Source organism: Phasianus colchicus, chromosome Z, assembly GCF_987193195.1.
Source record: "Phasianus colchicus chromosome Z, bPhaCol1.hap1.1, whole genome shotgun sequence".
Taxonomy (NCBI): domain Eukaryota; kingdom Metazoa; phylum Chordata; class Aves; order Galliformes; family Phasianidae; genus Phasianus; species Phasianus colchicus.
The window spans coordinates 84,487,223-84,511,404 of record NC_143476.1 but is presented as its reverse complement, the minus strand read 5'-3'; the positions used below and the strand labels follow the sequence as shown (position 1 = coordinate 84,511,404).

Here is a 24,182-nt window from a genome sequence, read left to right as displayed (position 1 = left end):
AACCAACAGCCAAAAACGAAAACCACAGACAGAAACTCTTGGCAACAGGAAAGCGAGGAAGGGAAAGATGACACGCCACATAAAGCTGGCACCGCAATACCACTGCCACCACCCAGCCCCACCAGGCTCCTGCCCAGCACAACGCCAGTCCCACCATGGCTGCGCCTGCACGCCCACAGCACCCGCGGGGGTACGGCATCCTGCTGCTCACTCTTCTTATGAAAGCACTCGCCGCCAGCGCCTCCGTCTGCAACCACCTTCGCCCCCAGGATGCCACCTTCTCTCGCGACAGCCTCCAGCTTCTCCGGGACATGGATCCCAGCCCACCCCAGCCGTGCCCGCAGCACAACGCGCCATGCTCCTTCAACGACACCATCCTGGACACCAACAACACCCGGCAAGCCGACAAAACCACCCACGACATTCTCCAGCACCTCTTCAAAATACTCAGCGGCCCCAGCACGCCAGCCCACTGGATCGACAGCCAACGCCAAAGCCTCCTCAACCAGATCCAGCGGTACGCCCACCACCTCGAGCAATGCTTGGCGGACAGCGGCACGCGCTCCCGGACACGGTGGCCTCGCAACCTTCACCTCACCATCAACAAACACTTCAGCTGCCTCCACGCCTTCCTCCACGACAACGATTACAGCGCCTGCGCCTGGGACCACGTCCGCCTACGAGCTCGTGCCTGGTTCCTGCACATCCATGACCTCGTGGGCAACACGTGCACCTAGCCCCAAGCGCACCTCCCACCCTCCTCCTATTTATCTATTTATTCAACTATTTATGCAATTATTTATCTATTTATTTAACTTAACATTGGACTAAAGTACACTTTTTGTAAAAATAAATAAACAAACTAATGCTTTTAGCTCTTCTTTTGCTCAATCACAAGTACCTTTTAGGGGCAACCTACACAAGGCCACTTTACTAATAATCAAGAGCCAAAAGTGAAAACTACAAACAGATACTCAGTTCAAGCCTCACCACACACTACCTACACCCCACACCTTTACCACAACATCCGTAATCTGACACAGCCATACACCAACAGCAGTTCCACTAACATGAGCTTACCCAAACTCTCCCCTTTACTCATCACACAGAAACACTGCTAAGAGCTGCCAAAAACCTTTTGGCCATAGCTACTCATCACCTTATTATTTAACTGAATCTATTTGCTTGCATCATATTTTTCTTCTGTTAGGTATTTATAGGATGTAAATAAAAAAACCTTTTTTAAGACATTTGCCAGTAGTTTTTCTATGAGAATCAATAAAGCATCACTGGAGGGAATAAACCTTCATATGTCGTGTACTCACCCACCCACTCACCCACCTCCACAATGCCTCAGGAGATCCCCAGATTCTTGTCTGTGCACAGGCTCCTGCAAGGATGGACATTCTTCCATACGTTTAAGGCCAATCCTCATCTCCTGTCTGCCATTAACTTGCTAAGAATATGCCAAGGCACTGGGTAGGTCTGCCAAAGATTCTGCACATCCACTGAGTATTCATCCCTATCTTCTTACTTTGTTAACTATTGTGCATATAAATTAGGACATTTTTCCTAAAATGTTTGGACATTCATTTTATTCAAGTCACATGTTTAACAGGCGTAGCAGTGAAATGCTCAGGCAAGTGTGCCTTCATACATTCCCAGCACAAGTCTTATTCTCTGCATCAAACCAACGCTTGCAGCCAGGAGCAGCTTAGTTTGTACTACGTAAGTGCTGTCCTGACTCAAAAGGAGCCTCAGAGATGAGCTCTCACAGCTGTGACATATGTAGTTCCATTGCTTATCAACAAAGCAATCCCAAAAAGATAAGAACAGTCTCTTTCTGAACACACAAACTTGAGATTTGGCCAGCCTGAAGATTGAAAAAATCATTCAGAAGTTACAGCAGCCTATCCAGCAACCACATTTACTCCCTGATGCTCAATTTGTTTAACTCCTTTAGCACTTGTCAAGAACTGAAGCTTGAAGTACCAGTTCCCATCTTCATGGGAAGATACTCCTTTAACTGTATCTTCTGCCTTTTATAGGTGAAAGTAAGCTACACCATCTTTCTGACACAAATGGAAAAGTAAAGATGAAGCAGGACACAAGCATGCTCCCTCCTACCAGCAACAGCAGCCAGAGGCTCAGATATGGGCTTGCAGCAGCATACATCTTTGCATTACAGTAGCACCAGGTGCCCACACTGACCACAATCTTGCGAAGTCCACAGCTCTTGCACCTCCTGCTGACCTGTTCTGTGCACACTGCTGAGCTCAGGCCACAGTTAGTGTTTGCTCTCGTCTCACATTTTTTACCCGCAGTGTGCCAGAGTAATCCTTCTCACATTTCCAAGACTTTTTGTTCACTGTCTTACATGAACTCAAGTCACCACATACATGTCACTGCAGTTCTCTTTTGTGAAGAGAGCATCTGTTTTAGAATCATAAACCTACTTCTAGCATGTTCTGCAGCACAACTTTCATTATTGGTAGTTTTTTTTTTTTTAATTATTTTTATCCAAGCATGTTCTTGCTTGTGCCTGCTGCCCATTTCTTTACCTCACATTCATCAATTTTTTTTTTAAACTTCCACAGGGTTGTCCGTGCTTTAATACTACTGCTCTTATTACCCTATTTCATTGCAGGATCTCTCATTTAATACCTCCCATCTCACTCTCCATGACATATTTGCTCCATTTTCCTAGCTATCTTGCAACTTCTTTCCAGAACTGGTATCAGGTTGCCACGTTTTCATTTAGCTAGGTCTTTCCCTTTATCTCAACATGGAGTTATTCACTCACTCTGCAACTTTCCCAAGTTTCAAAAAACTTTTACTAGAAAATAAAAATGGTTTTCAGAAACCATCACTAATCTCCTAATCACTGAATGTCAGTTACATCAGACTTCAATTTAAAATCTTCCACTGAGCAACTTCCCAATAACAAAACAGTCAGTTTTCCACTATAGTTCTGTGACAACTATGAAGCTTCTTTTGAAGCTAAATATTAGTATTTTTTCCATGGCTTTTTCCCATTAGAGGAAATATTCACCCTTTTTAACATTACCTGTTTCTTCTGTTTTTGGCTTCACTTGTCTTCTTCTGGCAATACATTTTTCTTCCAGCATATCATTATCAGTTACTATCCACATTTTTTTTCCCTTCCATCTCAATTCAGCTGTCAGACTAGATTTTTTGAAACTGTTTACTTCTCAACCGCTTTCTGTCTTTCTTTTCTCTTAACCACAGCACTACCCTGTGTGCCTACCCTTCCTTTGATTTTCAGTATTTTTCTGGGACATCCTTGTACTCCAATTGACTAACCTCCAGATTCCACATGGAAGACCTGGTACTTTCTTGAACTTGGCCAAAACATTTACCCAGTAATACCTCTCCTCTTCAGATCACTGCTTATTACAATGCACTGCTAATTTTTTGCCTTTATGCATATAGTGCACTGCTTTATCCTTTTACTTTTCTGAGTTACATGCTACCATCCTCACTTCAGTTTTCAGGGTGACGGGCAACAACTCTTCACCTTTTTACATTCTAGGTTAAGGATCCTTATGAGTCTAACTGTCTGGAATCTGAGTTTCACCCATATGTCCTGTATATTCTGGATTCATCTAAAACAAACTTTTCCATACCTTCCCCCTTGCTGCTCATGGGTTTGTTGCCATTGTGCGTACTGCAAATATGCCAGACTCTAATAGTCTTCACAATCTTTAACATGCACGCAATGCTCATCAACATGTATACTACACCATTACAGATGTTTATTTGTTTACTATGCCACCCCTTGCTAGGAGACGTTCATACTCAGATTTCAATTAGAACTGATAAGATTTTATACTGTTGCTTCAACACAGATAAAAGAATTCTAGTCAAAGCACAGAATATGCTTCTATATTCTATATGCAGATGGACAAATTGAACAATCCTTTATATCAGTCTACAACATCAAGTAAAATCATTTCTGGATATTAAAAAAACAGAACATGAAACATACGGATAAGCTCTTGATCACCGTTATATGATGCAATTTGTATTGTACATACTCTGTACTCTGTGTGGTACAGATGATCAACTCTAAAGGTCATTTGTTTATAATGAAACAAACTCAAACTATTTACTTACCATTGGCAGCCTGGACTGAAGCATCTGGAGATCATCATAACCATAAATCTGCTTGAAGACAGATAAAAACACAACATCATTATAACACTTTTTTCTGACATTGATAAATTCAGGGCTTTAAACAGTTTGATCTAGATTCAGCTTCAGTTAAGGTGTAGGGCTATATGTTGCATTGTGCCTTGACAGAGCACCATAGAACTTTCAGGCAAATAGAGTTAAGTAGAGACTGAAATGTTTTGTCACTCTAATGTAGCTCAGCCACGTCCATACAAACAATTCTGAAATTTTCTATTAATATCAGTGAACACCAATAAATATATTTCATATTTCTTCAACATTTAGAGCAAGAATTCCAGATGCAATATGCATCAATTCAAATGCCTTGGCATAGACAGCAGCAGGTCTGGAGGGCCCACTTGCACAAAGGTTTAAGGACAAGTACAGTTAAATTGCTTACTGGGTAGGCAGGTAGAAGTCCTCCAGGTCCCACAATATACTGGTTATGCAACAAGGGTGGTACACCCTGGGGCAGGTTGGGGGGAGCTTTGCCTGTAGAACCAAAATACAGACACTTAAAGAAGACCTTCAGAAAACAAAAGGCTTCAACACTGAAACAAGATAGCTTGCAAGTCCTGAAGCTGCACTAGCATAGCTTTTAAAGAGCAGAACAACACAGAAGATAATGCCACTTTATGAAATTGCCTCACATCCACACACCAAGGAAGGAAAAGCACAAACCACTTTAGACTGAAAACAATCCCATCAGAGAACAGTCCAATTTTGTCATTTAGTTAGGCAGAACTACAGGAAAGAAGTTCCTGCAATCCTTAAGGTCTCTCCTGAAGGTAAGAATTTAGGCAATGTTCTCAATCTGAAAATAAATTCTTTCATTTTCTGCTGTCAGTACATTCCCCTTTGCTGCCAGCAATGGACTGGTAAGCATTAAATGCTGCCAGTGTACCTTTTGTGAGGGACTTGTAGCAGCTGAGAAAAGCAAAGAGAAGACTGAGACAGTTTCAGTTGTCTCCGTGAAGCAGAGGGTAAAAGAAGGCACTTTAGTCAGTCAGATACTCCATTTACAGCGGGAATGGGAAATGAGAAATTCTCATGTATAATTTTGATTTTAATACTTGAATCGTTCACTTCCCTTCACAGAATTTCCTTTTAGCAAGTTAAGTTGATCACAGAAGCAACAGAGACATTTAGTACTGCTTCTACTTAAGTACAAGAAGCCTCCCCAGCTTCTCTGTCAGTAGACTTTTTTCAATATGGTTACTGCTGTAGAAAAACCCAGACATCCATCAGATACTTCTTTCCTCTGTATGTGTGGCAGTAGGGTTGTGACATAAGATAATCAATCCAGTACAGTGTATTTTGATACTGTCTAATGAATTCAAGTCACAGAGAATTTTGAAATAAAAGCTAATGTGAACTCACAGTCAAGAGCTAATTACAGGTAAATCTAGTTCAAAACTGCAAGTCAGTATTGCTCATGTCTATTTATAAAGCTCTCTGAGGATAGAATGTACTATATAAATGCCACATCACACCCTAAGAAATTTCAAATACACAAAAGCAAGCAACTTTATTTTATACGTCAGCAAATAAAGCATGCTGAAAATGCAAGTCAAAGAGTGTGGATTTCTTAGCATAGTAGTTATTGCTGGTGAGATGCTCGACTGACAGCCCTGCAGAATGAAGTCTTCTGTCTATCCATGTGATCTGTTAACACTGCGAACCTGAAGACACTAAAGGAGCTGCCCGTGTGGTAGCAGCTGGTATAGACACACTGGTAACGCTCAGGCCAAGGCTGTTTGTAGTGTTCATACTGCTTGCCATGCTGACAACTGATGATGTGGTGCTAGTGGCTGAGGTTGAAGCAGCTGAAAAGGTTGTTGAGGGCTGGAGCGAAGTTGTGTTCTCAACACTAGTGTGCTAGAAAGAAGACAAAAAGGATGAGGATCACAGAGCAAATAAACCACAGTGAAAGATGTTGAGGGAAAAAAACAACCATCTTTTAAGTAACATTAGCACGTGCAAGAGAATGTTTAATAGTAAATGCACTAACTACATACCAAGCAAGCAACTAAGTTGCAAGCTTGTGATTTTTAAATATCATAGAAATTTACTACATGAAAATTAAATTCAAACAGCTATAAAATCAGAAAATCCTATCATAGAATTTCAAATGTCTGTCCATTACATTATTTCTTGCCATTGAGCTGCCTAATCATTTAAGCTAGTTCTTCTATTAAATAAGCTCTTATACTCTTTTAAAAGATGGCATTTGTTTTCAGAATTCAGTACAAAGCTCTTGGGATTTCCACAATGCACTTGTGCAATTGGAAAGATTAAAGTTGCAACACCCTACAACAGACTCAATGCGGCAAACAGACTAGGTATATTACACGAACACCTGACTGTAAGGGAGTTTGTGGCTTGAACCCAGCATAATACAGTGTCTTAACTGTAAAAGCTGGCCACACTTGCAAAATACAGCATCAGTATCATCACCACCACACAGAAGCTGTAACAACTCATGCACACGTCCTTCCTTTCTGTTGTACGAATTTTCAAGTTATGCATTCACTCAGGATGAAGAACACAAACTAAAACACGCACAGAGAAAAAACATACCTTAACTGGAATAGTACAGAAGTGCTCCATCACAGAGCATGGCAGTCTGACTTATGTTCGTGCAACCTCCTTTACAGTAATGTGTTCAATAACATATGCCTTTTCACAAAAATATTACATACTTACATGACAACAATGCCATGTGATAAACTCTAATACCATCTGTCACAAGGCATTGTCATGATATATACCACTCCATCACTTGCATTTTTCCAGTTAATTTTTTTGGTGGAGATTGCTAGTACTCCACTTTTCGGAGCAGTTTCAAACAGCCACTTTTAAAGGTTATTTTTAATATACTTATTGTACAAGTTCTCTCATTATTCCACTCCCCCTTCCTGGCAAAAAAAAATATTCTCTACAGCTGTGAAATTGGAAAGCTTCTAACAATTACTCTCAGTCATGTACAAATCACAAGTGGTAATGACAACCTTTTCACCACTAGAGGGCTAGCAGTCCTCCCAGCCTGAGATAAACCTCAGCTCTGAGCATACCGGGACACAACAAACTTTTTCTGATAATTAAGAGCCTCTTGAAGTGACTATATGCTAAATATCTATTAAATGCTAACAGGACTTACTGCATGTGATGTGCCTGAAGATAACACTGAGGCAGGGGAGAGGCTAGTTTGATGACTGGAAAGTGAGCTAGAAAGAAATTGCAAAGAATTAGTACAATGAATTTTTTTTAGAACAACTTACATATGCACCTCTGTGTATACATTCATATACACATCCCTACAAGCAACTTCTTTAGCCAATATCAAACTACCTAGTGCTTAAAAGAAGCTTGTACAATGATTCAGAATAAATTACACATCCTGACTAAACAGCAAATGCTTATGTCAGTTCTTCAGGGCAATGGACCACAATAACCTTGGCAGTTTCACAGACTAGTTTTGCTTTAACTATTTTAAACTGTTCTCTGTTGCAGAAAATAGGATGACACGCCATTTTAGGCAGCAAGAAATGGTTCAGTCCAGCACAGAGTTTTGAACTATTTCCTTGCCCACTTTCCCTTTCTTGTAAGAATCCCCAATCCATCACCCGACCTACAGCAGTGACTCAGACAAGTTGCAGCACAACCAAGCTAGACATACTTGGAATTCAGGCATCATCCTTTTATGGCACTCAGCGTTTGCTCAACTGTTAACAACCCTCCAACTAAAATTCCTACTAACATACGCAGCTTTTCAATAAGTGTAGGGGTGTGGGTTGTTCGTGTTTTTTTCTAATTTTGGTGAAATAATTCTAACTGGCTGACACTTATACCATTTTATTTAATATCCATTAAAAGCAAAAAAACAAAACACCCACAATACTGCAAAAGAGAACCCACCACACCCCATTTGGCCTCCATATGGTTATAAACTATGTTATCCCAACAAGTTAGTTTACAACAGCAAATAAAGCACGAATGAGAGCAATACAAACATGACAAATCAGTATAGCTCCAGGATGTCGCCTGCCTGAGGAAATAGCTCAAGTAACAGGGACAAAAAAAATATCAGAGGGTGTGAAAGAGCAGTGCTGCATACACTCCAAGGAACACCAATCTCATATCTCAAATGTCCTAAGGAATTGACTTACTATGTGGTGTTTTGTTGTAATTTTTCTGTCTCTATGGAATTATTTTAATTTAGAAAATTAATGAACTCTTAAAGGGATCATTTCACACATAAAGTCAAGCATAAAGCAGACACTGTGGACAAAGTAGGAAAAGCAAAGTGGAAAAATCAATTCCACTAATTTAGGTTGTGATACTAAAGCAAGAGCCCACTGAAACATAGACATGCTAAAAAGACATGAAAATTTGATGGCAGTGCTGTTCTATCATTAACAGGCAGCCCATATTGCCTACTCTGCAAGCAAAAAAATCTTTGTCTCTTCTGAATTTGTCTCCAAATGATAATTCATGATAGAAAAGGGGACCTCACTGTCTGACAGCTCCTATATGCAATCACCCTTATATACACCTCTTCCCCAGAACTTTTCTTCCCTTCACAGTTTACCACAACTTCCACTGTACCTGCTTAGCTGGGAGAGGGAGCTGCTGGCCAAGTCGTTGGACTGAGGCAAGCTGGGCAACGTTGCCACATGCTGTGATGCTGAAGGCAGAAGCGAAGTGGTAGTGGATACCACGCTAGGCAGCGAACCAGCAGAAGGTAGTGAGGGAGAAGGCTCTGTCTTAGACACTGAAACTGATGAAGTAGCTGCAATGAGTTGAAAAGAGACATTCAAAGACAAATTCCAACATATCTGACTCCCAAGCTGAGTTCAGAAACACAATATGTAAATATTTTACCTTTGTTTTACAGAAATCTGACTGATAGGAGCCAGGGTCAGTATTAAATCATCTGGCTACTATGGAATGAAGGAATGACAACACTGTGATCAGTTTCTCTCTTTAAGCTCCAGAATACATTTCTGATTTTCACCAATATATATGTTGTAAACTCCAGTCTTCAGTTATCTCCCACTATCTATACACTTGCTTTTGCTCAGAAGTTCATCCTCACTTCAAAATTCTTAGCATTAAAGTTCAATCCCTTCCATAAAGAAAAGTTGCCTGCACTCTTTTAGGTACTACAAAAATCTACTCTGATCTACAGATACAGTTCTTCAGTTCAACCTGAAGAGCACTTTTGATGTTTGGGATTTAGATTGCTTGAGAATAAAGGCACAAATAACTAACCTGGTGTACTGATCCAAATGTGCATTGTAGTAAAATAAAAGAAGCTATAATAAAATGTTAAAGCTGACCGAAACGTTATGCACAAACAGTTGTCAAATATTGTCTTACTTTATTTAATCTAGATAACAGGTGGTTAGCATTTCTAGCCTATACACAGTAGAACCTGTTTACCACAAATGTGTATTTACCATTCCTATCACAATTCCCAGCTCTTTCTCTTGTCCTCTGAAGAAGGATAATGCACAGAATTAGCCAGTCATCCACCAAAAAAAGTCTCAGAAATAGTTAAGACCCACTTTGTATGAGCCCTGCCGTGACCATACCCTCACACACCACCAGAGGCCACTACCAAGTGGATCACTGCTATTTCACAAAGCTTTTGAAGTCGCACAGTCTTAGAACACTCTCCGAAAGTCTGAAAACAGTTATAAGTATTATTGTTGATACTGGTTTTCCCCTGAACGACCCAAGTTTGTTTGTGGACTGGGTGCTTTGGAAGTAAGAGGTCTTGATCTTGGCAATAAGCACAATGATAGTTGACAAGAAGGAAATTCGAGTGACAAAAAAAAAAAAAAAAAAACACAGGTGAGGACACACAACAGTATTACCTGATAGCTCCTGACAACATTCATTTAAAAAGCAGTAAACACTACTTAAAACTAATACATTTGTGCCAGGATTCACTTCTTGAAATCAAAGTAGATCTCTCCAGTATGAGGGAAAATATCACCATCTTTATTAAGACCTTTTAAATTATGCCTGAACACGATGTACAAGGAAACAAGACAAAAAGAACTGTCAGTTATAATAGTAAGATGTTTTGAGTTGCTATGAGCTTAAGAAGAATAAGACCTGGGAATTAAAGAGCAAGAGCAGGAAAGACAAGGGATGAACAGCTAACAATATTAGAAGCAAATACAGAAAGCAAAAGTCCACTGCCTTCAAGTGTTAACAGAAGACAAAATAGTTTGGACACATGAAACAGATACATGGGAGAAAACTGACCCCAGTTTTTGGGCCTGAAATATAGAAAAACAGAAGCATTGTCAAAAGGGAGCTGGCACAGAAAAAGTGCCATTAATTTAATGCCTACGGAATAACTACAAAAATACTAGAATTTATCTGATCACTGCTTTCCATAGCAAAAACACAAACCCTGTAGTGAATTTCAAAAATCAGTTGTTAATTCTGTACATGACAAAGTTTTCTATGTTCAAAGTTGTCCTATGTATTACAGTCTTTTACAAGACAAATCTTTGGACATATATTCTCACTCCTGTTAATTTAAATTCAACCTGACACCAATAAAATACTAATAAAATTAGTAGATCCAAATACTCAAGTTCTTTCCATGTTGAAATATAGATGGACTATCCAAGAAGTTTAAGGGGAGGAGAGTCTAAGACATGAAATGCTGGAATTCTAGAGGATACTGATTCAAGCTGCTGCCCTCAAAAATTTCCATAAAGCAGCATACAGAGGCCAGAATTTTAATTACTTTAATCCCAGGAAGAAAGATCTAGGGGTGCGTGATTTTCACATAACATACAAGAAACAATGGTGACTGCTTATCTCTTTTGTAAGCCTTAGGGATGGAGATCTGCAAAGTCATCACTAAGCACAAATGAAGGAGGGAGTCTTTCGGCAACAAGGGCAGTCCCATTTTGGCTAAAGGTTGCAGGAATGAGCTGCTCACGTTTCAGCACAGAATCTCAAAGGCCACAATGCTCACAGTGGAAACTTTTGCTTCATTAATATGAAATTAATATTAAAGTTAACATTCTTTAGTATGCTAATGAGGTCTAAGAAGAACCTGCTAAACTATATGTGACATGTGACTATAATACTCAACCTCCATGCAAATCCTGTTAAACCACCACCCATGGAAGGAAACATATGGTTTAAGTTCTAAGAGAAAGAAAGTATTTTGGAAGGACTCAGAACAGAAAGACAGACAAAACGAGGACTGCAGAAAATTAAGAGATAGGATGCTGAGCTCTTCTTCCTCCACCAAGAGGAAGATGGATACGTTCCCTTGGTAATCATCTCTTGGCGAAGAACAGCTGTGATATCTTGTGTTTTGCTAGCACTATTATCATACATTAGTGCTACTACAGCTACTGCATTTATCAACAGCAATCCTAATATGTTATGCCCGTCACTTCTAAAAAAGAACAGATGATTTATTAAGAAACTGTGAAACTGCCCAGTGAAAGCCCTTGTCTGGGGGAGGCTGGCAGGGAAAAGTCAAAACCATACTTTCAAAGAAACAAGGAATGTTACAAGTAAAATACCACCCCCCATGAAGGAAAAAATGGGCCAAGATGAAAAGAAGCGTATCAAAGCATGCTGTATTATTGTTGGACTACTGCAAGACTGCAAGCCACCCAGCAGAGGGAGTGTGTTGGTCACTGTGATTCCCTACAGGATTGCAATTGAACAATTGAGTACTATGCTCAACAAGAATGTGACTGTTTCTTTATGAACTAAATACTATGCTAGTTGCAGGTTTTCAAATGAAAATTGAAAAAAAAGTTAAGAAATTGTATATTAAATAGCTTCAGAAATTTTTTAAAAGGAGAAAAAGCAGTAAAGCAGCTTTTCTGATGCTTAATACTGCTCAGTGTTGCACAGTGGGTATAGATTCAGAGCTGTTTCCATTTTTCAGCCTTCCAATAAGCAAGCAGTACATCCTGTGCAAATACAAAAATCTATTCCAATTGACTAGACAAAAATTAAGCAGGGAGAACTATAAAAAGTCTTCAACTATATGTCACTGCTAAAATTGCATGCACACCAAATCTTAAGGAAAGACTAGAAAGAGTCCTGTTAGCATCCACATTCTGTAAACTTACTGTCAAGAGTTGCCTGTGTTCTAACACCACTGTGCCCATTCTGTAAAGAAAGGAGAGATGAACACATTATCTTAGAAGTATATTACACTCTTAGAATCAACCACACATGTAACATGCTTCATGCAGAATTCTATATTCATTCTAAATTGAAAGACAAGGCAGAAAACTAGCTTTTTACTGCCTTTAACAAAACCACATAAGTTCTCAAGTGCAAAGTGTCCTGAGCATACATAATCCCATACATAGCTCATACTACACCAATCAGCAGGAAACTTTCCCATGTACTGTATACTACAAACTTCAGGTTCACAGCAATATGAAAGAATTGCATTAACATATAGGAAATGGTTGTGCTTTTGATCTAATGCAACTCACAATTTTAACTATCCAAGTTACACAGAGACGCCAATTTTTTTCCATTGAAAGATAAGACTTGAGAAGCACCAGTTGCTTTTTGGATAACGCTGGAGTACAGAAGTGGATAGTCTATGCTTGATCCTCACCAGTACATACGAGCTAGTGCAGAAGACAAGTGTGACTGAGCCATTACATAACAAAGGCCAGAAGAAAATAAACTTACAAACTCTCACAAATTCCTTAAATATTTAATAAATTCTCTTAAAACAAACTTACAAGAGCACCTACTCTCTTTATATGGAATGAGCATCTCCCAAGAGAGATCCTCTGTCCTAAGTTAGATCTCATCCCAGGTATTTTAAAATAAAAATAAAACAGTATTAATTTCTAATGGTGTCTAAATCCAACAGAAGAATAATGCTGGAGGGGCCACAAACGGTTTGAGATCTATTGGCTAGATTCTTTAAGATTTAAAAAATGATCTATCTTCAGATAGAAACTGTCAGGTTACAGCAAAACACCATGAATACTATACACATAGAGAGTCTCCTCTTTAACACCTAAGTCTCAGGGAAGGAAATTTAACTAGAATGTTAAGTATTACTAAATAAAAGGATCAAACATCAATCTAAGATGCCAAGACCCACAAAACCAGAAGCATACACATTCTAAAGTACAGCATAGCCCAATAAAGGCTACACAACAGGAAAACACAAATAACACAGCACCTTCTTCAAAAGCTTTTTTCTGAAATTCACTCACCGTAACTGCAACTGGAGTTGGATCTGATGGAGCCATGGAACTTTGGTACGGTATCCTACTATGCACAGAAGTCTGATCATAGGAGGAAGTTGTTGTTACTGGGCTAGCGCTCTGGGATGAGCAGGTCAGACTGGAAGAGGAGATGGCAGAGGTTGTGTAGGTGGACTCCTGTACTGGATTGGATATTGGCAAAGAGGTATTCAAAGGATCACTGGAAAAAGTAAAAATTATTTACCAATATGGCAAATTAGATCTCATACACTTTCATGAAAATATTAGCTCCTACACAGGAGCTGATAAAAATACTTCAGTAAAACATGTAGTCAAATCTACATTTTTTTTATATTAGAAAATCATGAATAAGTATATTCTTTCTCTGGTCCTCAGTAATCACTTCTACTAAACCACCAGTTGGATTAACCACCATTCACCCTCCCCCTACCAGACCAACCAAAACAAGAATTGATATAAGCAATTTTCAGTCATTTTCCTCCCACTCATATGATAGGCAATGATCATCTTTCTTTCTTAAAAAATTAGATCCACAAAATCTGGTATATAATGAGAAACACCCAGCCTCTTTTGAAAATAGTATTCTAACACTTGTAATAACTATCTAACAGAACTAACTAAGAGAAAAAAAAATACTTCAAAACATGCACAATGTTTTATTTTCCAAATAGCTTAATGCATTTATAGAACTACAAATAAATGTGAAGGTCCATTTTTTACTAGTGTTTCTGAATAAACTTCAGGAAGCTTTTTACCAATGCCACTTCTTGAACAAGTAAGGAAGAAATAAATGAGTTATTGATATATTTGTATTTATCATTATCAATGCTAGCATTTCAATAAAAGCTTCTGCATATTGAAAGTCTGGATACTTTTATGATTTGTAGAAGCATCATATTCACAATCTGGTACCATCTACTGACACAAAGATGGTACCATGCTCAACTCTCCTTGATCTAATACAGAAAAAATTGCACTGTGAGGAAAAAACCCTCCAGCAAATTTGAAAATCAGGACAATCAAACATGAAGCAATTATATTAAGGCTAGCTTGCTTTAAGATTATTTACAGTCATGTTACCCCCAACTTCAAATCAACCCATCTGGAAGATTTTGGCTGTTATTATTAAAGAGACTTCTCTTTCAACACAGTATCCATAAAAAAGAAAGCCTTACAAGCCATCGTAATTCCCCCTTCTATTAGACGGCAATTGTCTTGACATATTTTGCACAAATTTGATCCTTAAAGAGGATGTTTAAGAAGGCACATGGGGAACTTGAACATACTTTACAGATTTTGAGTACAAGCTATTGTTGGTTGCCTGGCTGGCATTCTCGCTGCTTGAAGCTGATCCAAACTCTGGGAGTGCAGGCTCTGATCCAAACTCCAGAGCTCCAAACTGAACATTTAACCCTGTCACATCAGCTGACCCAGGCATCTCCACTGCAGAGGCAGGAATCTTAAATGGGGAAAAAAAAAAAAACAAGCCACAACCTATTATTTGCTATCTACATTAACTCCTTTAACTACAGGCTTCTTCAATTACTACCTCAATTGTTGCTGTCAACTGCATGTGTCACAACCCTCCAGTTTACATCACATAATTTTATTCTTGTAATCTCAAATTCACTTACTGATTCTGTGCATTGATCTGCAGCTGAAGCCTAAGCCATGCTGCTTAGTGAAATGCAAGTATCATATACATCCACCCCCCTTATCCAACATTTACATTTTGGCCACCTAAGTCAATCCAAAATCACTCAGCAACAGTCATTTTCCACACAGTGCAATCAGATATGTGCTTGGGAAAGACAACATCATTGTATTTTGGACTGTAGAGCTATCTGCTTAGAAATCCCTACTTCATAAACAGGAAGTACGATGGTCTTTGCTTCCCTTCTCCCTAGAAACTCTTACGCATTTACTAACAATTGGGTGCTAACAAATTACCTACCTTGGATGCTGGAGTTATTCTTCGCTTTGGTGGTTTTATCTGTTTCTGTTGGGTTTGATGGGCTGTCACTGCCTGGTTATCCATAGACATAGTGGGGAGCTGTAAGATCTTGCTGACAGCTGTAGAGGTGTCTACCGGCGAGGGCTCTTGGAGTTTTACCTGGGAGGAGAAGGACTCCAGCCCAGGAGGAGGTACAGGGACTGTCTGTGTTTGTTGTTGCTGTCGTTGGGTCAGCTGGCTCAGAATTGGGGATGGTTCCGGCTGGGATTTAAAGTCTGGTCAGTTTGGGAAGAGAAATCAAAATTAAAGCATTAAATTCTGCTCTTCATGCTACTGCTTTTTAGCAAAAACTGTGTTACCTGACACATCTGACAACTACTGCTGCAAGTCTCTTCCAGAAATCTTTACACAAGCTCTACATGGAACATTATCATTGCAATAATAAGGACAATATATATTAGGTTCACTACCTTAAATAACCAGCTTTTGTGAAGCATTTATTTTATTTAAAAGTAAGGAATTAAATCCATCTATGCAGTTTCATAACAATGTGCATTAGGTAACAAAAATCATACGCATTATTTTAGTCAAATGTGGCACATTTCACTGCAAGTAATCGTGTAAATAAACTCTGATAACTTTCAAGGGGTTTGGACTTGCAATTCAGAGCTATTATGACTTACGATTTCCTGTTTTACAAAGAAGTTTTTCAGCACAAACAGGGACTAATCTACAATCTCAGTGTGGCTGAAAGTCAAAAGACACTGGACATCTACAGTTTTTTTTCCCCAAGTCTTCCTCTTTCATAATTTCCAGATGCTGAAAGCCAAGGAACAGGCTGTAGAGCTAGCTAAGAACTGTAAGAGATCCATGGCACTCAATCTGAAGCAGCTCTTTTATTCAGTTGCTTTGTAATGCATTTTACCAACTTGAAGTGTTGACAATTATTTTTACAGAATTGCTGCATGCAAAAAATTATACATGTTACTAAACTGGCTGCTTATCTATTTGCAAACAAGTACAAACACACGCAAGATAACTACAAGACACTCTTTACAGTGAGAACACTGCTATGAACTGTACAAGTTCCGGTCAGTCACTACTGTTTCTGCCAATTATGCTTAAATGAAAAATCCATACACTTACAAACTGACAAAATGGTTAACTTGCATCATTTTCAGCACATGCAGACTTCACACAAGGGAAGAACAGTGAGAAGATACACACTATGAAGACATTATGCAGTACTCATTCACAGTTCATGTCATGGTTAGAAGAGAAAATAGGGAAAAGACAGAAAGATATGGTACAAACTTGTATTCAGCGAGAAGCAGCATAGGCAAAAAGACCAAAAGACTTATTCTCCTGAAATTGCTGAGAAACTAAGTCATATCAGAGATCTACTTACATAGTCAGGCACACTAAACTGAAGATGTAACCACATGAAGGCTCCACAACTTCCGTAGACTAACACATTCTACAGATAGCCTTATGCCAACCAAAACGCATTTTGTAACATATTTTTAACAACAATTACCAGCAGACAAGCTTAGCTAAAATTTTATGATCGGTTGTATTGCTAGCATTCTGTTTAAAGCAAAAAAACCCTTCATCAAGGCAATTTTAGCTGACGTCAGTCTAAAGAAATTTTAGACTAATAGAGAAAGAGAAATTATGTTAAAGCACTTACCAAACTGACTAAGGACTGAGGACTGAGTAATGGGTGCTTTTAGATCCCAAGATGATGGAGTAGTTGTAGTAGTGGTGGTAGAGCTGCTATTGTTTTGTTGAGAAGTAAGTTGGCCCAAACCTGGAGATTTCAGTTGGTCTAAGATTTGGGATCCAGTAGAGTTTGCCAATTTGGAAGATCCAAGATCTCCAAAGCCAGAACAAAGAACTGCAGACTGACAAAAAACAAGGGAACATAAAATAAAAAAAAACAAAAACAAACAAAGGCAGGGAGAAATTGAGTTAAGTATTTTATTAATCATTTGAACATAATCATAAGATCAGTGCCAGCAGCTGCTATTTGGCAACAAGTAAAACTTCTTCAGCTCCTGATTGCTAATTTAGAACAAGTGAAAAATTCAGCAGTTGTAGCACATGCCTGAACTCTCCTGTTATTATTGATACACAGGCTGTAATTTCTTGAACACTCACGCATTTCAAAAAGACATTTAATTACTAATAGCTGAACAGATTTTCAAAGAATACAACGGTCCAATTTTAAACTCTAATAATTGTTAAAGAAGGGATGTGTTACTCATATCACTCCAGAAAACTCAGAAATACTCATGTTTCCTCACAAGGCAGTCAGATATGTGCTTGGAAGTATCACATCACAGTTTCCTGGCACAGAGCTCTTCATTATAAATAAATGATTTTGTTCTGAGTCAACCTGTAAATGCACCTTTCTGTATTCAAAAGTTAATACAAGAACTTCATGTAAACCAAGGAACAACCACCCAGCAAATACAAGGAAAGGCTTATTTATATACGAGAAAGGATATTCTCGATCCCATTTCTGTAGCATTTATAACCTGAATTTTACGAAAATGAAGCATTTCATGAAATGACCATTACTAGAGACATTGCTTAACTTGTAATATTTGCTAATGAAGAGTATTTAGAAAGAATAAGATAATTTTACCAGACTCTGAGGGGAATAGGAGTTTACAGCACTGGAACTGCCAGTTCCTGATGCCATCTGGTTGCTGTGCTGAGAATTTGTGAAGACTAGAGCTTGGCCAAAGGTCTGCTGCTGAGAAGCCTCAAATGAATTGCCTTCTGTCTCTTGAGTACAAGTCATCGGCTTTTGAAGCAACGTCACCATATCAATGCTGTAAGGAAAAGTAAAGTTTGGCTAGAATAAACACATGCTGAAACTGAAGAAAATAGTAATGATATTAGATAAAGCTTCTGTACCAGCATTACATATACTGCTATCAGCAACCTTTAAGAATACTGTATATCTGTCACAGAAAAACTCTCCATACAAAGAGGAAGGAGAGAGTAAATAAAATTCTACTAGCTAAGGCATTCACCATAGTTAGAATTTAACTCATCTTTGCACTCTTTTTAAAGATTCTCAACTTTTGCAACATCACATAACATATATCATAAACACAGCCAAGTAACTGGAGACAAGTTATAAGAAACACACCACTTTTGAATGGATCCTGCATTCCATCACATTTTATGTATCAATTATCTACATTGCATACCACACTATCCCTCTAAAAAGAGCAAGGGATCAAAGTTCTAACCTCTATATAAGACAGGTTTGAGGAATAGTAAAGTCATAAATACAGAAACTGAGTGAAAGTCTGGTGAGACTGAAGTAACAAGAACAGCATAAATAAAAGTTTCTAGCAGGCACATATCCAAAATTACCCCACTGCATATACATAAGCAGGACAAGAAGCATATTTCCTCATACTTAACATAATTTATTAACCTTGACAGAATCATATCCATGAAAAAGTAAAGCATTCGAACAGTGTAAGAAACATACTCCCAAAGTTCTGACTTAAATTTATCCTAAACACACTACAAGTTTGGGTTGATGAGCTGCTTCTGTCACTTCCATTACTACAGATTTCTAAATGCCCAAAATTCATTTTAGTAAGTAAAAAAAATTACCAAACTTAAATTTATGAACTAAAATATTTTCTAACATTACTTGAGGGAAATTCGCTGGAATAATATTCACATCAGAACAACAAACATGCAAGCATACTACCTTTAAGAAGCAAAGGATCATAAGCTCTAGACTAATTGATGCCTTCTCCAGTCTATATATCCATGTTAAGTTTTGCTACAGACTGCTCATCACAAAATAGACCTTCTAGCTAACTAAAGTTTTTTCTGGGAAAATATTTGTCAAAATGCTGCATTCTGAGCACTTTCTGAATCTAGAGGGGGAGGATTTCTATATTCTGGAGAGCAAAGCCAGTGCCTCCCTTTAAACAGCAGAAAACTTTTCTTCTAAGTTATTTCTATTTCTTCCTATAACTAGTCTTTGTGCAGAAGACAGTCTTCTAAGTATTATCCTTGTGGATTTGATAGATTCAGCTCCAAAACCATAGTCAACTGTAGGTAACACAGGAACCCACAAAAGCAACTACCTGTAAGCAAGAGTTTTGCATTTAGCTTAACCAAATTCTGATGGGAGCTGTCCTCACATTATATCAACCCAACATTTGCTTTAAATACTACAATCTAACACTGCTTCACCAAGAGCTTTTTAGGATATAGGAAAAATGTGCAAGAACTTACCTTTGCCCAGGAGTCACATGATTCTCAGCTGGAGCAGAAGAAGCAGTAAAGACTTTCGTTTCAGAAAGCTGGAAAAGATTTTTTAGTAGAGTATTACAATCATACACACATTCACATTTCATTTTAGCAACATTTGAAAAAAGTTTGTCTTGGTCATGTAATTCCTGATAAAAAGTAAATGTCAAACAACGATTACAGCCAGGTACGTTGCAGCTCTAGCAGACAAAAACAGTCAAATTTCTGCAAAGTTTTTTCCACAGAATCAATAATCAATTTTACTAAAGCCTTAGGAAATTTCGTCTCATAAACATACACAGTGATGTACCTACCTAGAGTACCTACGCTAATTTGGGCAATAACAACTGAGAAGTATACAAGTAGAAACTAATTAATGTGACAGCTGGTATATCATAAGCAAAAAAAAAACACCTCATGGAGATATAATTTAAGATTCTACAGTACAGTTCTTATAAATCCTGTTGCAGAATTTTAAGACACTGCACTGTTTCCATGTACATGTTCCCATTCCATCTACTCTGTTATATATTTCAGCTCATACTAATAGCGGAGCTGCCTCCTACACTTGAATGTACACTTGAATGTATATAGCAAGCTAGCATTCAAGGTTCCTTCTTGGTATTTTTGCTACCAATGCAATGATGTCTTAAACTGATTGCTCTACAAGCATGCTCTGGAAAACAAAGCGTTTCTACAAGTAGTAAAACCAGTTCCTCCATCCACAGCAGAAGCCTTTGCTGTTTTCACCACTGTTACAACAAAGACACTTAGCAGGTAGCAGGGAAGGGAAGGGAGGGCTGGTTGGTTGTCATTCTAGGGGATTAAAAGGGTCCTGTTCTCTTTTTTGAGAGTTTTTTTATAAAAAAATAATAGCATGATAGCTACAGCTTTGTAGGGCTAATTCATGTCTATTGACAGGTTCTGCTTATAAGCATTCACATCTTAAACCAATACAGATTAGGTTTAACAAGATAAAAAATGTAATATGTATATATTATCATCCTATTTTAAATTAAATTGGCACAGAATCACCTTTAACTATTCGAGTATAACCTTGCTTTATACCTAAAGAATAACTGACCTATTCAAAAAGTTATTAGGAATCCCTTCAGAAAGTGACATTTGAATACAGCTCAAAGGATATTACGCATTCTTAGTGCTGTATATTGCTACTAGTCCAATTTAAAAGGCAACACAGGTACCAACCTTTTTCACCTGCCATCACATGGACAGCTGTACTGGAAGCAAGCATATCCATACCTGTGTCCATCTGATTGACATTCTCCTAAAAAAAACACTCCTGATTTCATAAGTACACAGTAGGGCTGAGTGGGAGCTATCATACACCTCTCAGAAACAGCATCCAAATGTTTCACATGCTGCAGGCACACACCTACCACAATGTCATGATAAAAAAAAAATCTCACAGATCCTCCTTCCATTTCCTTCCAGTCAATAAGATATATTTTACCCCAATCTTTCTGAAACACATTTCAAATCTATCCCACACATAAAACTACCAGCCTGCAAACCTTTGTACTACCTAAGACTAACAGGGAACTTTCAAGGTTAGGAGGCTATTTCTCACTGTTTAACATTTGCAGCAGGGAAAAGACTATTTTAGAACAACACGTACTGTACTTACTACTGTGTTACGAGATTTCGGTATCTTATGGCATAAGGAGCTCAGATAATGGCAGAGCAGCAGCCTATGACCTGCAATCTGTTTATATTAAATACTGAATTCTTTGCAATGTCAAAAACTTCTCATTCCCACATAACCCAGGATAAAACCAACTGTAGCCATAACACTGATGAATCCTGAAAACTAAGCAAATTAAGAAGCCATTCACAGTATATAAGGGAGTAAACTGCCATGCAAAACAACTGCCAAGTCTCCAGTTACCAGTTCTACATTTAAATTTGTCCCACACACTGTCTCTGCAGCAAACTAGCTGCCACATACTTACATCAGGCAATTAATTCTGAAGTTTCTAGGAATAATGGCATTTGTTGAAATACATACTTTCTGCAGCAATTTCAAAAAGTTGTCTTTGATTACACAGATGTAATTAACAATTACTAGAGGTAGTATAATTAAGTAAAATATTTATGTTCACCATACATCAAGCTTAAAAATCCTTCAGCAAGGCAATGACAACTTCACAGAATGGAATTCAGGATCATGAATTATTTACATATGGCTATTTTACCAGGGTATTCCCTCCATCTGTACTGAAATGTCTGCGCTTTTCTGCCTTCGTTGCTATGATAAATCCATTTTCCAGCCAACAAGCAGACAACATATTTAAGAATTAACTAGCAACTTCTATGGACAGTTGATATGCAACAGGAACAAGAAAACATGAACACCCTCATGAAAACCCAACCTCTACAAATCAGAAATAATTAAATCTCATTACTGTTTTGTACTGAAGTTAAAGAAATTGAAACAAGATCTTGTTCTGCTTCCTAGGAGAAGAAACCACCACTAAAAAGCAAAGACAAATCAACCAGTCTGTTCTGAAGTGTTGATGTTTCAAATCAAAGCAAAGAGCATGATACGGTGCACAAAATCATTGTCTCTTTAAAGATATTTGTACATTCTTCCTCTTCTGATTGTTTCTATAGTTAAATTACTTAACTTTGACCAGAAGAATATGACCATAAATTTAAGAGGAAAGCACAGAGCTGTCCACAATACCTCAAAATTTGTCTCATACTTCACACTGTCATGTCCTGAATGCCTCATCGACAAAACAGAATCCCCTATTTTCATCGCAAGCAGTTTCCATGCTATTTAAGATCATGTTGACAACCTACTTACCCATTACTTCACCAAAATTAAATACCCAACAGGACTATCAAATCACAAAAATTTAATCCTACTCATGTTATACAGCACTGAATTTCACTCAGGTGTTCATATACTGAACATGCAACTTAAACCTAAACTAGAGAACAGAAATCTGAACAAAAATATTCTTCAGAAAACTACCTGGTCTTTATCTGCAGACAGCATGCACCATTAGCATCCTTGACTGTTTCAGTAATTAGTCACACTGCTAGAACTATTTAATCATACATTTAACCGTGCATCTCCATTTTCCATACAAAGATTCATACTATGCCTTTTCTGCTAGACTACAGAACCCAATATAATCTAATCAAGTAACTTTTTTAGATTCCGTAAAATATGTCACAAATTTAAAAATCTCAATCTAACACCTTTTTTATCCTTTAATTTTCAGCTACTTTGCACAGTTTCTGCCTTTTAAGAGCAATAAGTTAAGTGAATGCAGTACTTCAAAATCAAGTTCTGAGGAGTCCACATACAGAAATAAAAACCAAGAATGAATAAGAGACCAAGAAGAGTGTCTGCAGGCAAAAAGACTACAAAAGTGGGGTTTTTTTCTGCAACAGAATTCCAGAATCATAATATGCTGCTTTCCAGAAAACAGCCCTCGGTTCTAGACATATTCCTGGAATTCTTCATTCCTACTTATTTATTTACACTCCAATTCATTTACACATTTCTGTGTTCAGTTTTGGACCCCTCACTACAAGAAAGACATTGAGGCCCTGGAGTGTGTCCAGAAAAGGGCAAGAAGATGTGAGGGGTCCGGAGCACAATGTTTATAGGGAGTGGCTAAGGGAACTGGAGTTGTTCAGTCTGGAGAAAAGGAGGCTCAGGGGACACCTTTTTGCTTTCTGAAACTCCCTGAACAGAAGTTTTGGCAAGGTGGGGGTCAGTCTTTTCTCGCATGTAACAGATAGGGATGGCTTCAAGTTGCACCGGGGAGATTCAGGCTGGGTATTAGGAAACACCATTTCTCTGTAAGAGTGGTCAGGTGCTGGAACGGGCTGCCCAGGGAGCTGGTGGAATCAGCATCCCCAGAAGTGTATTAACAGCCATGGTTTTGTGGGGAAATATTGTTGATAAGTAGATGGTTGGACAGGATGATCTTGGAGGTTTTTTCCAACCTTGGCGATTCCGTGATTCTAATTTTATTTAAAAAGAAAAAAGAAAATGTAGGTGAAGCACTTGGTTATTTAGCTATATTAAAACATTTTTAGTTTGAATGGGTCAAGTCTAGCAGAAATACAAACATCTCCCCATGATAGGCCCACTTTTATTGACTAATAAAATTTCCCAAACATATTTGTAGTGATTTTATCTTTATGTTTAATTTCCAAAGTGAAGCTGGCATCTGGCCTATGACTATGCTCCTCTGTGCCTTAAACAGTCAAGAAAGCTGATGATTCTCCCAGGAACCATCCACTTTTCAGATACTGCTGTAAAAGACTATTTGCCAAAACTGGCAGGACAAATATAATTACTAGATACTATTAGATGGCTTTTCTGACATCCTGGGATTATTTCTCTTAGAAATAACAAAAGTCATAAAATCAAATCTCCTTTAAGGAAATACTTCATCTTCATAGTTCACCCGTAATTTACTTAAAGATCAAGATTA

The 24,182-nt window shown here is 38.2% G+C and overlaps 2 protein-coding genes and 2 non-coding genes across 22 annotated transcripts in view; 1 reads left to right on the top strand and 3 right to left on the bottom strand.

The window, feature by feature from the left end:
* UBAP2 (ubiquitin associated protein 2) overlaps positions 1-24,182 on the bottom strand; it is a 145,647-nt gene that overhangs the window by 73,143 nt on the left and 48,322 nt on the right. For 15 of the 19 annotated variants that reach the window (XM_090132179.1, XM_090132180.1, XM_090132168.1 and 12 more), the window contains 12 exons: positions 19,687-19,754; positions 18,059-18,248; positions 17,099-17,312; positions 15,409-15,683; positions 14,741-14,913; positions 13,443-13,653; positions 12,324-12,363; positions 8,803-8,986; positions 7,355-7,421; positions 5,877-6,072; positions 4,595-4,686; positions 4,138-4,188 (listed from right to left, as the gene is read on the bottom strand). In XM_090132179.1, coding sequence (XP_089988305.1) covers positions 4,138-4,188; positions 4,595-4,686; positions 5,877-6,072; positions 7,355-7,421; positions 8,803-8,986; positions 12,324-12,363; positions 13,443-13,653; positions 14,741-14,913; positions 15,409-15,683; positions 17,099-17,312; positions 18,059-18,248; positions 19,687-19,754 — 1,761 coding nt within the window. The remainder of the gene's footprint in view (positions 1-4,137; positions 4,189-4,594; positions 4,687-5,876; positions 6,073-7,354; positions 7,422-8,802; positions 8,987-12,323; positions 12,364-13,442; positions 13,654-14,740; positions 14,914-15,408; positions 15,684-17,098; positions 17,313-18,058; positions 18,249-19,686; positions 19,755-24,182) is intronic. The other 4 variants (XM_090132170.1, XM_090132171.1, XM_090132176.1 and 1 more) reach the window with 2 other exon arrangements.
* On the top strand, positions 156-986 carry LOC116240988 (interferon). Its single transcript, XM_031611581.2, has one exon. It carries the CDS (start codon positions 156-158, stop codon positions 735-737), a length of 582 nt encoding a protein of 193 aa, XP_031467441.1. The 3' UTR covers positions 738-986.
* On the bottom strand, positions 15,203-15,287 carry LOC116240990 (small nucleolar RNA SNORD121A). The gene has a single exon (XR_004169431.1). It is a non-coding gene; the product is annotated as a small nucleolar RNA SNORD121A (small nucleolar RNA).
* Positions 17,680-17,763, bottom strand: LOC116240991 (small nucleolar RNA SNORD121A). Its single transcript, XR_004169432.1, has one exon. It is a non-coding gene; the product is annotated as a small nucleolar RNA SNORD121A (small nucleolar RNA).